Consider the following 14891-nt stretch of genomic DNA (forward strand, 5'->3'; position numbering starts at 1 on the left):
GAGCTATGGTCTCAATTGGCCAAAAAAAAAACATAAAAAATCCCTCATGTCTTCAGAAAATCAAAGCTCATATCTAGATAACCTGGATTAGGTTAGGTTAGGATGGATAGGAAAGAGAAAAAGGATAGGGAGAAGGAGGGGGAGGAGACAAGTTAATATTTTTTCAAATTTTGAATTTATGTATGTTGATAGAAACGACGACGACGTCAGATTGGTTGTATCTGCGTAGAGTCTAAAAATTTGATTTAACTTAATAAATAAACAAAAAAATCCACCAAAAAATTCGTTAACGTGATGCAAAAAATAAAATGGAAATTATTTTAGAAAATTCAATTTCTTTTTTAGCAAAAGAACCATAATATAAGATTTGTAAAATGTCTGTACGCGGTAGACAAACAAAAACTTATTTGCGGCATTCTACAAATTCCAGATCCATTCCGCGGTTTCCGCCATTGTTGTGTTGCCGGTTGTTTGGGTAATGCACGTTTTCCAGCGGGTTTAACCAAAAAAAAAATTAAAAACGTTCGTTTACACAGAATTATCGTGTCTTGTTAATATAAATCGTTAATATTTTAAATTTTACGGTATCACTCATTTAATCTACCTAATGGCAGTGAACATTGGTGAATTTATTACAGAATTTTCAGAATAACTTGTTCCAAGAGAACGATTTTTGGACCCGCCCCCCCTCCTATCACTCTTGTACAGGGATCAGTTATGTAATACATGGATATAAGTGGTCGCAGCGCCCTACCCTGTCCTAGCCGTGGCGCTCGGCCCCCTAGCCTGTCCTAGCCGCAGCGCTCGGCCTCCTAGCCTTTCAATCTTTTGGTATTTTCCTAATATACGATTTTTGGACCCCTCTTCTCCCCCTTCTGTCAATTTTGTACATGGATCTAATAAATTGGTGATGTGGCCGTAACGCCCGTCCTTTAGCCTGTCCTTGCCACGGCACTCGGCCCCCTAGCCTGACCTAGCTGCAGCGCTCGGTAATTTCCTAGTATACGATTTTTGGACCCCCCCCCATTTTTATTATTGAAGGTTAGGTTAAGACAATTTCTGGGCCGAGCGCTGCGGCTAGGATGGGCTAGGGGGCCAAGCGCTGCGGCCAGCACAGGCTAGGGGGTCGGCACTTCGGCTACATGATCAATTTTACAAAATGGATGGGGGGGTCCAAAACTCGTTCTCTAGGAAATTACCATAAATTTACGTAAAATCTGTGTATGTAGAAACAATAATAGTAAAAACACAAATATATTTTCTTGGGTATTTTCAGAATCAATTCTCAGATCAAAATGGCCGAGACCGATGTTAACGAAGATCTTTTGGACTACGAAGAGGAGGAGGCAGCAGAGGTATAAACAAATATTTCATTTATTACTTCTGAAGTTAATCTAAAAAAAAGTTATTATTGATTTGGATTAGTCCTAGTATAAGATGTTTGCGCCCATCCCAGTATTATTACTTTTCGCAAAAGTGAACATAACATTAAAGTTAATATTTGTTCTGCCTTATTCCAGGGTTGGGATAAATTAAGACAATTCATCGGCCGAGCGCTGCGGTTAGGGCATACTTGGGGGCCGAGCGCCATGGCTTGGACAGCTAGGGGGCCGGTGCTGGGGCCTAAAGTGTTAATTGACAATGTGCTGCATACTAGAGTGATTAACAAAAATTACAAGAGGGGGCGGGGTTCCAAAATCCTAATCTATTGAACTACCGGGTAGTTGTGACTGTTAGTGTTTAAAGTCTAGGGTTTCATTAATCTACAATCTTTTATTTTTTGTTCTGAACTCAACGCGCGGTGATAACTTTCATTTTAAACGGAATAGAGTGGTTCCGATCAATTTATAAATTGTACCATTCTCTCGATTGAACTTTGTGTTTCTTGTAACTGATATTGTTACATCACTTCGGTTTAAAAAATTGCTACCTATTTTTATAAATATTTTGTTCATTATAGGCCGGCGGAGATGCTGGTAAGGATGCCGTGAAGACCAAGAAGGAAGGAGTGAAAGGAAACTATGTTTCTATTCACAGCTCAGGATTCAGGTTCAAAATTATTTATATAACGAGCAACATTAAAGAGGCTTTGACGGTGATTCGCCCCCCCGCCCGGCCTCAGTTACGATTTTTATGGGGTTTAAAAGTTTATCGATCAAAGGTGTGTTTCTCCGAAAAAAAAACTTGCTAAATGTCTTCATTGTTCCTATTGTATTTGTAAAACAATTTTGTGTTCAGAGATTTCCTCTTGAAGCCTGAGATACTCCGCGCCATTGGAGACTGTGGTTTCGAGCATCCTTCAGAGGTCCAACACGAGTGTATTCCCCAGGTTAGAAAACGAAATTCTTAAAATTTTTAATTGTTCATTTTTTAAAAAAAATTTCGCCATACATTTGCTCACTATTTTTTCTTTCGCCTTATTATAAAAAAAGAGGCTTTATTTGGGTTCTTGTTAAAAGAATTGTTTAAACCTTATATATTTCAGGCTGTGTTGGGTATGGATATCCTATGCCAGGCCAAGTCTGGGATGGGAAAGACAGCTGTGTTTGTTCTTGCAACTCTTCAACAGCTGGAGCCAGTAGATGGGCAGGTANCAAAGTTTTCAAGATATCCTTTTCTTCACTTCTTTGCCATTTTAATGTTACAAAGAAAAGACGGATGTAAATATAATATTCATCTCAGGGGTTCACTAATTTGTATTCAGAAATTATCTTGAAGTTGCCCGTGTTTTTTAATGTTTCTGATGCATGTCAACTTTCATTAGTTTCAAATTGTTGTAATTATTGCTTATGAGTATAATGCAAGCATTCATGACTTAGATCAACAAATTTTCAAGAAAAAATTTTTCTGTTTTGAACGTTCACAATTCATCCCTAGTGATCCTAAAAAGAATCTGGGTCGTACTAGCAAAACCGTTTTGATAATAATCTGATAAACAAACGTACAAGTTGGATTTATATGTGATGCTGAATTATTCTATTTAAAGGTTTCTGTTCTTGTAATGTGTCACACCAGGGAGCTGGCTTTCCAGATCAGTAAGGAGTACGAGAGGTTCAGCAAGTTCCTCGCTGGTGTCAAGGTAAATAGAAGTGTTATTAGTTTGTTTTGCTGTCGTAAATTTTTTTACAAGATGCCAAGAGAGGGGGGGNCTGGCCTGACTGGCTACTTTATTATTCCGGCTGAAAACTTCACTGGCCTGACTGGCTACTTTATTATTCCGGCTGAAAACTTCACTGGCCTGACTGGCTACTTTATTATTCCGGCTGAAAACTTCACTGGCCTGACTGGCTACTTTATTATTCCGGCTGAAAACTTCACTAGCCTGACTGGCTACTTTATTATTTCGGCTGAAAACTTCACTGGCCTGTCTGGCTACTTTATTATTCCGGCTGAAAACTTCACTGGCCTGACTGGCTACTTTATTATTTCGGCTGAAATTTTTATTGGCCCGACTTGCCACTATAATTCCGGCTGATAATTTTTTTGTCCTTACTAGATTTTAATTGTTTTAATTACTAGGTTGGAGTTTTCTTCGGAGGTCTCCCTATTGCTAAAGATGAACTTGTTCTCAAGAATAATTGTCCTCACATTGTTGTCGGAACCCCTGGCAGAATCCTTGGTGAGCATTTTTTATATTTAGTGGACCTAAATCTGCTATCTTTTGTTTTAACCATAGAGAATAGAATATATAGAGAGGAATTTACTGGAAAAAAGTGTAAAGCGGCCATTTTGTTGTACTGTTTCCATACTGCAGGTGTACTTCACATATTTATGCTATATAACCTGTTGGGCCCTGGAATATAATTTTATAGAAAATCTAAAATTATTGTTAAAAGAGAACCAAATTATGAAATAGGCTGGTTTCATAATTGACCAATGATCATTTCACATAGACTCTATGCCTTCCACTTTACAAACGATGATTTTCCGTTATACTATAAATCAAATGATGTTTTTATTTACCTAATTCATTATAAAGTTTATTTAACAGTTTAAAAAATTCGAAATTGATATGGATAGTCTAGGGAACGTACTGTATTAATGTACTGTACTGCATATAATTTGTGAACATTTACATGATTTGTACACTTTGAACTCCCTTTCAGGCTGAAAGGGACTGAAAAAATTCATACCGAGAGATTCTTTTAATTCCTCTCTATATATTCTATTCTCTATGGTTTTAACCCAAAACTTGAAGATAACATTTTCGTTGCAAGGTTTAGTAAAGTAACTTTTAATGTGACAAAATTTCGAATGTTAGAAATTCGAAGACATATATTAACTGCAATAAAGACAAATTATAAGAAACTCCCATGATAATAAAACTATAAGAAGAGTTGGATTATGAAGCAAAACTTGGATCATTTTAGTCGTAAAACAATTTTTGTAATTTTATTTTAAAAAAATTAGCGCTGACCCGTGGTAAGAAGCTGAACCTCAAGAACTTGAAACATTTTGTTCTGGACGAGTGCGATAAAATGCTCGCAGAGCTTGACATGAGGCGGGATGTTCAGGTATCTAAAAAAAATAAAGTGAATTAATTTTTGACGTTTGGAAGAAGTTTAAATGTTTATTCAGGAACTGGCAAGAAAAATCTATCCGCCAATTTTGAATTATAAACTTCCCCCGGCCCCAGAACTTGTATATTTGTTTTATTCGCTGAATTGATTCTTTAGCCCAAAAGGATAATGCCTAAAGCAATGCCTGAAAAATATAATTTGATTTGGATAAAAAGTGTCGAAAAAACAAAACATCAAAAATCATTCTGAAATTCTGAAAAATAAACACCCTTTTTTCCTCATTTTGATACTTAACCTATAAAACCATTTAAGTACATTTAATTCTCCTTTCGTAACTTCAAAATGTCAAGTGAAGTAAAAGAAGAAAATTGAACTTATTTGTTGTCATCAGAAGTAAAGCTATTTCTTTTTTCTCCTCTTTTTCTTTGATGTTTAGTAAACTAAAATCAAACACGCATGAAGCCATCCACCATCATTAATGTTTCTTTTATCAAGGGAAAAAACATTATTTGACATTTTTGAAATTGTCTGTTTACTATTTGGGAACTTTTTAGGAAATTTTCCGATCCACTCCTCACGAGAAGCAGGTCATGATGTTCTCCGCCACCCTCAGCAAGGACGTGAGACCCGTCTGTAAGAAGTTTATGCAGGTTCACATTTTTATAATTGTTCAATTTTGTTTTGTTCATTTCGTGTTGCTTTCTATAGAATTTTTTTTTTTCAAGAATCGCATTTATTTTTCGAAAATGGATTTTTTTTCTAAAAATAAATTTCAACTTTGTTATATTCCACGGGCAACGCTGGGAACTTCAACTAGTTGTGTATAATATACACTGTATTTAATATATTTTAGGATCCTATGGAGGTGTATATTGATGACGAAGCTAAGCTGACCCTGCACGGTCTGCAGCAGCACTACGTCAAGCTGAAGGACAGTGAGAAGAACAGAAGACTGTTCGAACTCCTGGATGTTCTAGAATTCAACCAGGTATAATACAGACAATTTAATTCAGGGGTGTATATTGTTCTAAAAAAGTATCCCCGCCCTCTTAAGAAAAAAAGGTGCTGACTGGCGTTAAGTTTAACTTTATTCTTGGTTTTAGGGTTGCCATAATAAATAAAAAATATTCTTCCTTGGCTGTTATATTCATATGTTCAGAGCTGTACAGCTCTGGCTACTGGTATAACAACCTTCCTAGGTTGTTATATTTGTAAAGAGTGTTCAGCGTTGTGTAGCTCTATCCCAACTACTGGTATAACAATGTAGTTTTATATTTTATATCCCTCCTAGGTTGTTATATTCGTGAAGAGTGTTCAGCGTTGTGTAGCTCTATCCCATCTATTGGTCTTACAATGTAGTTTTATATTTTATATCCTTCCTAGGTTGTTATATTTGTGAAGAGTGTTCAACGTTGTGTAGCTCTATCCCAACTACTGGTGGAACAGAACTTCCCTACCATTGCTATTCACAGAGGAATGAGCCAGGAGGAGAGACTATCAAGGTAAAAAAGAAAAAAATGCAATTCTGTAAGATCTAGGAAAATTTATTTTGTTGAAAATATTTTTCCTTTCCCAAGTGCTTAGGATCTGGATCTGGATCCGCAAGATTTTGGCTTCCTGGATCCGGATCCAAGGGGCAAAATATAAAAAAAAAATACTCTCAAACCTCACATCTGAAGTATTGAAAAAGAGTTTATAAAACCTGATTTCTGAAAGGTTTATCAAGTTTTAGCATAAAAATAATCGAAATAGATAAGACAAGATTATTTGAAAGTTCTGTGTTAAAAAAAAAAACTCAGTAAATTTTATGGAAACAGCTTGGATCACGATCCGGATCCATGTTTTTCCAGTGCGGATCCAGGATCTAGATCCGGATCCGCATCAAAATTAAATGGATCCTAAGCACTGCCTTTCCCCCTTTCATAGATCTTAGAGAAAATTATTTTAACGGTGAACAATACCATTAATGAATAACTAAATAAGTAGTATTAAAATTGTTTTTCATTATTGTTGTTGTTTAGATATCAGCAGTTCAAGGATTTCCAGAAGCGTATCCTGGTAGCGACCAACCTGTTCGGCCGAGGAATGGACATTGAGCGTGTGAACATCGTGTTCAATTACGACATGCCGGAGGACACCGACACCTACCTTCACAGGGTTGCCAGGGCAGGAAGGTTCGGTACCAAGGTAGGTCATTTGCATTTTACATTGATTTTAAAAATAGATTTTGAAGATATTGGTTGTGGGGGATTGGAAAAATTTTCGAAGATATCGGAATGAAAACAGAAGAGTTGACAGTAAGTATCCCCCCCCAACCCATCCCTCCTCCTTTTTATCCTTTTACTAAGGTTTCACCTAAATCCTTAAAATCAATGATATAATATATTTTTTTCAGGATGATTAAGTTTTTATTTCAGGGTTTGGCTATCACCATGGTGTCCGACGAGGCCGATGCAAAGACCCTGAACGAGGTCCAGGAGAGGTTCGAGGTTGACATCACCGAACTACCGGAGGAGATCGATCTATCCACCTATATCGAGGGGCGTTAGACACAAAGCCTCCCTCCTTCCCCCCTAGCTATTTACAGTTTTTGTACGATTTAAACTTTGAAAATTTTAAACTCCAACCGAAGTATTTTTTATTAATAGAACCATTTTGAATGTTCATCATGATAAATGCTTTTAGGAAATACTAATACTTTCGTTTTTAACATTTTGAGAACTAGTTCTTTGTAAACTTTTATAAATCGTTCTAAGCCGTGCTTAGCCCCTGCCCCGAACTATAAAGTATTTTACACTGTATTCTTCTATCGTATACTTTGTAATGAAAAACAGGATTATTTTTGTTGCATTTTTTAATCTGTAATTTTGTCGTGTTCTGTTTGAAAACTCCTTGTAATTAAATTTTGAAAAAAAAATGTTTTGTTTATTTGTCCCCCCTAGTTTCAGATGTATCCAGAATGGCATTACAGCAATGGTATAGGAGGGATGGAGACGGGTTCGGACCTGGTATTTATATGCCAAGACAAAAAACAAATTAGAGCTCATAGGTTCGAGTCTTACAAGTGCTCTTCCTTTTCCGATCTGCCATATTCACAATTCTACCTTAAACCAGTGCTTAGGAGCAATTTAATTTGGATGCATATCCGGATCCTGGATCCGCACTGGAAAAAAATGGATCCGGATCCAGGTCATGTCTTGCGAATCCAACGGATCCGGATTCTAAGCACTGCCTTAAACCATGATCTGATCATAAATGTTTAATCGTTATATGTTGTCTTGTCTATAATAGCCCGGATAAATTTGAATATTTCCCGGCTATTAAAACAAACCATAACAGTAAAATCGGACTGAATATCCGGAATTTGGTAAGAAATTTGAACTGTGGAGGGAAGGGAAGGAACACTACACCATTTTTTCGTCAGACAACGAATGACGTCAAAATTCACCTGAAAGAAGCCTCAAGCAATCCTTAAATTTGATTTGAGTACCTTACATTTGTAAGTCTTTTAACGAGAAAATTAAATTACATTTTTAGAGATAATATGGACATTAGAAAGTAGAAACTTTGCATTAAAAAGAGTCTTGCGTAAATACGTTCAGTTTCTATATTGGAAATTTGTTTTTATTATTATTTTATAGCTTTTTAATAATAATCAACCTCCTTAGATTAACAAAGGTTTTTTACTCAGGAGTATAAAATAGAAGGGAGATATTACTGACGCGACCCGCCCTACCATATGATGATTATGCATTGCAGATTGTTCTTCAATTGAAGAAGAAATATTTGTCTGGTGTACAATTACCGCGTATACGTGAACCTATTCTGCAAAGCATGTACAATCTATGGTAGGGCTAGTAAGGCGGGCCGCGTCACTTGTATCTCCCTTCTATTTCATACTCCTTGGTTTTTACTGCCGAAGCTACCATACAAATTTGAGCCTGTTTAATTGTTCTTAAAATTTGAATTCAGTGGGTGAGCTGCGTCAGCTAGATACGATAAACATTTTCAAATTTAGATTCTTTGGGCGTGAATAAAATTTCAAAATTATTAAATCATCCTTTAAACGTGTTGAAATTGAAAAAAATTGTGACGCTGGATAGAATAAAATAAAATCAAGGGTCTATGTACCAGTTGTACATGACAAAAAAAAACTGAAATTAAATCCCCAGGCTGCAAACATCGAACTAGGAAAACTAGCAATTTTATCACCAAAAAGTTTTAACAATCCGCCCTTTAATTGCTTCTATTAAGATCTTTGAGGAAACTTAAGGATTAACTTTTTTTAAAAATTGGATTGCAATCCATTTTGAAATTAAAACAATGCTTAGAAGCCAGTTAACTTTGAATTTTTGATGCTTATTTAAAAGTTAAAATTATGATAATAATTAGTCAATTGTTTGTTATCTTCTTTTAGGATTACGGATTTATTTTGTATCTATGCCCTATACGAAACAATTTACTTGTGCTAAGTTTCGGAGTGGGACAGATGAAAATGTTACTTGAATTTTGAAATGCTTATTTATATCCTATTAGGTTTTTTGTTGTAAAATTTTGTATTGCCCTGTGCTTTTTTTTATTTTGAATATGTTTAATGTATATTGTACATAACAGTACGGATCGTTCGGAGGGTATTTTAAAGAAACATTTTTTTTCTTTCTAAACATTTCAATCCTAATTTCCTAGATGTTTACTGGCCGGGCATTCCTTGCTACTTAAAGATATCCTGGAGAACCTGGAGAATATTGAGGAGAAGGAGTACACTGTCCTCCTCCCCTCTGTACACAGCCAGCACATGGAGAACCTTATCAAGGTTGTCTTTTTTTATAGGACTTGATATTTGATTGCAAAATCCTTTCCTCGAAAATTTGTTTATCCTTATTGTTAGGAATGATGGTTGAAATCCCGAAAAAGTTTCATGTTTTATTTGAAGTGAAATGGGAAAACAAATTAATTGAAAATATTAAAAAGAAAAATTTTCCAGTTGATGTTAAACTTTTAACCCCCCCGTCTTCGAAAATCATTTATTAATGTTCCGGTTTAAAGACATTTTTACTGAACACTTGAATACACAATAGAATTTGAAAATGGTTGTATTTTAAACATTTGTTTTCTTTTAGGTTCTGTATGGAGTAGATAATATTTGTTTTCTTTTAGGTTCTGTATGGAGTAGATAATATTTGTTTCTCTTATTAGGTTCTGTATGGAGTAGATAATATTTGTTTCTCTTAGGTTCTGTATGGAGTAGATGATATTTGTTTTCTTTTAGGTTCTGTATGGAGTAGATAATATTTTTTTTCTCTTAGGTTCTGTATGGAATAGATAATATTTGTTTCTCTTAGGTTCTGTATGGAGTAGATAATATTTGTTTCTCTTAGGTTCTGTATGGAGTAGATAAATCAAGTTGTGTTCCGCTGTATTTACTCCGGGTTCTCGGTATATCTCAGGAGGAAACTCAGGGAGGAGGCTTTAACTCTCTTAGATTTAGTAGAGTTTAACACAGAATTTTGAAGAAAATTTACAAAATGTCGCCTTGTCATTTTTTCAATGGGTTTTATACTCAGTAATTGTAAAAATAAATAAGTAGCCAAAAAATAATATAAATATAATTATTCAATAAAAAACCTAAATTTCTGCATCATTCCATTATTAGTAGGTTTAGAGAACGACATTTTATAAATTCTGTCGGTGTCTCCCAAGTTCTGGGTTAAGTTTGGAGTATCTTCTTACTTTTAAGTGAAGATGCATTTGCATTTAACAAGAATTAGTTTTTGTAACATTTGAAATTTTATTTTTTAGAAAATTGTTTTTAATTTAATTCATTTTTTCTCATTGGTTGAGTAATGTAGTCTTTATTAAGTTTAAATAGAAATAATTGAAAAAAAAACAATGAAAACTTTAATATAATGTCAATTTAATTTTATATGAATTTTCAATCAAGATCGCATTCACAAAACACGATAAAATCGTTATTTCTCTAACAAGCGCGATAGCGTAGAACAATTGTTAAAGATAGACAACATCCAAGCAATTTTTGAAAAATCTCACCAGGTTTAATGATTTAAAAGCCTTGCTTTAGAGAACTGAGAAAGAATCAATGAATAAAGAAAACGCCAGACCCAATTCTCCTTTGTCAGGTAGGAATTTGGTAATTTTAATTTTTATATGATTTTTTTCCCCAACTGAAGTCGAAACTATTTGTTTTTTTTTCTCAGTGCTAAGGATCTATTAAATTTAGATGCGGATCCGGATCCTGGATCCGCACTGGAAAAAAATGGATCCGGATTAACTCCGGATCCGGATTACTGATTTTTTTTAACAAGAAATAATTTTTAAATTTTTTGTTTTATTTTTTCGCTTATTTTTATCCTAAAACTTGATGAACCATTCAGAAAGGAGGAAATTTTTATAATCTCTCTTTTTTCAAAAGTTTAGATTTGGGTTTTAGGAGTTAAAAAGATTTTTTTGCAGTTCTTGGTTGTTTTTTTACCCCTTGTATCCGGATCCTAAGCACTGGTTTTTCTAAATCTCGGGCTCAAGCGTTTAACTTATCCACACTGCGGATTGATTCCATTGCTTTTGGTATCCCGGGGTTGTCAAACCCATGAATATCTTTAATATAGGATTTAAACATTAATCCTAAAACGCGTACATTGGATATCGAGATCAAGCGTTTAAGGTTAACGATATATTTTTTTTCAGAGCACATGTGCAGTTTGTGCAACGTTAATTTCACAAAACGTGGCGGACTCAGCAAGCATTTTAAAACTAAAATTTGTTTAAAACGAGGCAAGAAAGATTTAAAGATTGAAAATAATTTTTTTCCACATAATTAAATAATGCAAGAAATATTTTCATAAAAAATATTACTAAATTTACTGGGCGCTTTTTCATCAACTTCTGCTAAAGAATAATGAAAGCGGGAAAAACTTCTTTAAATTTCTCGTTTATTATGAGTTTATAGGGCTAGTAAGATTAGTAAAATTTGTTGTTAAATTAGGAGAATATCTCTGTTTAAAAACATCTCCGTCTTTACAGTTTGCTGTTCAACAATTCAATTAAATCTTTCTTCGTTAGGGTTGAAAATGCCTAGATCTCAATCCAGGAATTGCAATTCTCGTTCCGAATCCCGAGCCAGCAATTCTCGTCCTGAATCCCAAGCTAACAATTCTCGTCCTGAATCCCGAGCTAGCAATTCTCGTCCTGAATCCCGAGCTAGCAATTCTCGTCCTGAATCCCGAGCTAGCAATTCATGTTCCGAATCTCGAGCTAGCAATTCTCGTCCTGAATCCCGAGCTAGCAATTCATGTTCCGAATTTCGAGCTAGCAATTCATGGTCCGAATCCCGAGTTAGCAATTCTCGTCCTGAATCCCAAGCTGGTTTTAGAAACTCAAAAAGTAATACCCCAGAAAGATCTGAATTCAGGGTAGGAATTTATTTTTCTTATAACAGTTCTCTAGTTTTATAATACTTATTTAACTGCAACAGTTTTTCTTCGTAAATTATAAATTTGGTTCTTGTCGACTGTTGAGTTTTCTCAGATATTATTCGCAAGTTTTGAGGCAATTTTTGACCAACCTTTACCCCCACCTAGAGTCATACGAGGCTTTGCAATAAAGGAACTGAGTTTTTGTCACAAACTCAGATTTTCTAACCCCTATATCTTTGCAATTCAATTTTAGAGACCTTTGATATTTTAAACCAACAATGATTTTAGGTCAAATATTGATAGTTTTAAATAGTTTACACCATCAGGTTGCATCAGAATTTGTGGCAAAAGCTCGGTTTCTTTTCGATATAGCCGATATGGCATATTAACAAACAAACCAATGGAGAGACAAACCAAATAAATATATTTATAATTTTATTTAGTTTAAGTGTAGTAAGTGTAGTGCTTGGTTTCCTCTTGTGTCCCAAGCCGAGGTGCATATTAAAACATGCGGGAAGCAGGAGGGGGAAGAGGACCAGGATGAGGATGAGGAGGAGATAAGGGATGATGATAAGGAGGAGATAAGTGATGATGAGGATGAGGAGGAGATAAGGGATGAGAATGAGAAGGAGGAAGAGGAGGAAGAAGAAGGAGAGGAGGTGTACCAGTGCGGGGAGTGTGATCTGATATTGTCCGACTACGAGAGTATGCAGGTTTGCACCTGGGTTTCAAATTTAAGTGACATCTTATTTAAGTCTTTTAAACTAATTTTGGCTGAAAATTTCTAATGGGCTTTAAACATTAATTGTATTGGTAATAACATAAATTATAAATTTTGAGGAGAAATTGTTTAAAAAACGTAAAAAGATGGCTAGTTGGAATAATATTAAAGCACTGAATTTGATTTTAAACCTTATCCAGGAGCATGTAAGAAGTCATCCTGATGAAAACCTTCCTGAAGAAAACCTTCCTGATGAAAACCCCCCTGATGTAAACCTTCCTGATGAAAACCCCCCTGATGATATCCCCCGTAATGAAAACAAATCCGATACTGAGCTTGAAAAGGTTAAAACTTCAAAATTACACTTTAAGAAAATTGCAAAAAAAAATTTAAGTGTTTTTTAGTTTAAGGTTATTATAACTTCACTTTGAGCTATTAAACTGTAGTTTAGCACGTTTCAAGTAGCTGAAGTTCTTGATCAACCAGGGTTGATAGTCCTTAGCCTAACCAAACCCTCCAGAAGAAATTCTGTGGCAGTACAAACTTCGGATTGTATAATGCATAAACAAAAAAAATCAATCTTTATGATAACTTTCAGTAAATTGCATGTATTTTGTTAGGCTGTTAAGAACTCTGAGTTTGTACTGGAAGTCGATCAGGACGAGGTTGATAGCATAGAGATGGAGGAGAAGAACGTTGCTGTGGACTTAGATGATGATGACGTAGAAGATGAACTGGTTGCTCTAGAGGAAGAAGATGATGAGATAACCCTGGAACTAGGAGAAGAAGAAGATCTAGAAGAAGAAACACTAGTTCAAGAAATTGAATTTAGAGATGAAAACAAGATTGGCAAATCTCAAGGCAGGCAAAACAAATGTACAGCATCAAATACGTAAAATATTATTTGTGTGTCGTCTTCCTATTTCTTAATTTTTAAGTCCAACTGCATTTGAGAAAAACTTGAGAATTTCTTCATCTAACTGATCAAAAAAATTTAATCTTTTTTTGCCCGAAAGAGTTAGTTACAGAAGAAGTAATAGACGACGATACTGAACATATGATTATTATCGACGAGTATAAGGTAAAAGCTCTTTTCAGTTCAAACTGTACACATGTTTAAAGAAGGGATTGAACATTTGAAAAAGTCTCTGGTTTGATTTTTATTCCCTTTACCTCAATGGAGTATGCGTCAGTTGCATCTTACATTTTTTCAATATGTGTCAGTTTCATCTTACATTATTTCAATATGCTTCAGTTTCATCTTACATTATTTCAATATGCGTCAGTTTCATCTTACATTATTTCAATATGCGTCAGTTGCATCTTACATTATTTCAATATGCGTCAGTTCATCTTACATTATTTCAATATGCGTCATTTTCATCTTACATTATTACAATATGCGTCAGTTTCATCTTACATTATTTCAATATGCCTCAGTTGCATCTTACATTATTTCAATATGCGTCAGTTGCATCTTACATTATTTCAATACGCATCAGTTTCATCTTACATTATTTCAAAATGCGTCAGTTTCATCTTACATAATTTCAATATGCGTCAGTTTCATCTTACATTATTTCAATATGCGTCAGTTTCATCTTACATTATTTCAATTTGCGTCAGTTTCATCTTACATTATTTCAATATGTAGCAGTTTCATCTTACATTATTTCAATATGTAGCAGTTTCATCTGACATTATTTCAATATGCGGCAGTTTCATTTTACATTTTTTCAATATGTTGCAGTTTCATCTTACATTTTTTCAATATGCTTTAGTTTCATCTTACATTATTTTCAAATAAAATTTCTATTTAGTAACCGGTTTTTTATTCTGTTTGGAAAATATGGCATGACATAACACACGAAAGGGCTGAAGGCTTTAGTGTCAACAATTAACCGAGCTTTAACATTTTAAAAGAATTAATGGCTTATATCATAGTTCTCATTCAGAATGGGAAAAATCTCAACAATTATCTTTCTTGTCTCCACTGCAGATTTCAAATAAAGGGGACTGTTATTATTTATATATGCAGTATGCATATGCCAAGTAAAATGTTGTTAACGATCCCTTAAAAACATATCTATTTAAGGTACCTAATCCTGTAGAGGAGGGGGATATTAATACCACTGAGGTCCTTGTTCAGACAGAAGACGGTGATGAGGTAGGCGGGGAAACGGGAGGGTTGGGGGGATGGGGGATAGGGAGGCTCAGGGA

General features: G+C 34.8%; 2 protein-coding genes across 2 annotated transcripts in view; both read left to right on the forward strand.

Annotated features, from left to right (window-relative positions):
- Positions 1-1255: 1255 nt before the first annotated feature.
- On the forward strand, positions 1256-7462 carry LOC111707924 (spliceosome RNA helicase DDX39B-like). The gene is made up of 12 exons (XM_023481112.1): positions 1256-1355; positions 1961-2049; positions 2239-2329; positions 2486-2590; positions 2987-3079; positions 3520-3619; positions 4411-4514; positions 5075-5170; positions 5374-5508; positions 5904-6022; positions 6542-6707; positions 6938-7462. Exons 1-12 carry the CDS (start codon positions 1296-1298, stop codon positions 7067-7069), a joined length of 1290 nt encoding a protein of 429 aa, XP_023336880.1. The 5' UTR covers positions 1256-1295; the 3' UTR covers positions 7070-7462.
- LOC111707926 (zinc finger protein 521) overlaps positions 7450-14891 on the forward strand; it is a gene marked incomplete in the record, with an annotated part of 19324 nt that continues 11882 nt past the window's right edge. Inside the window, 11 exon segments of the mRNA XM_023481114.1 lie at positions 7450-7569; positions 9207-9333; positions 9899-9979; positions 10600-10657; positions 11223-11309; positions 11598-11947; positions 12394-12663; positions 12872-13015; positions 13292-13532; positions 13688-13752; positions 14767-14838. Of these exon segments, the coding sequence (XP_023336882.1) occupies positions 7469-7569; positions 9207-9333; positions 9899-9979; positions 10600-10657; positions 11223-11309; positions 11598-11947; positions 12394-12663; positions 12872-13015; positions 13292-13532; positions 13688-13752; positions 14767-14838 (1596 nt within the window).

This window comes from Eurytemora carolleeae, unplaced genomic scaffold (assembly GCF_000591075.1).
Source record: "Eurytemora carolleeae unplaced genomic scaffold, Eaff_2.0 scaffold688, whole genome shotgun sequence".
Taxonomy (NCBI): Eukaryota; Metazoa; Arthropoda; class Copepoda; order Calanoida; family Temoridae; genus Eurytemora; species Eurytemora carolleeae.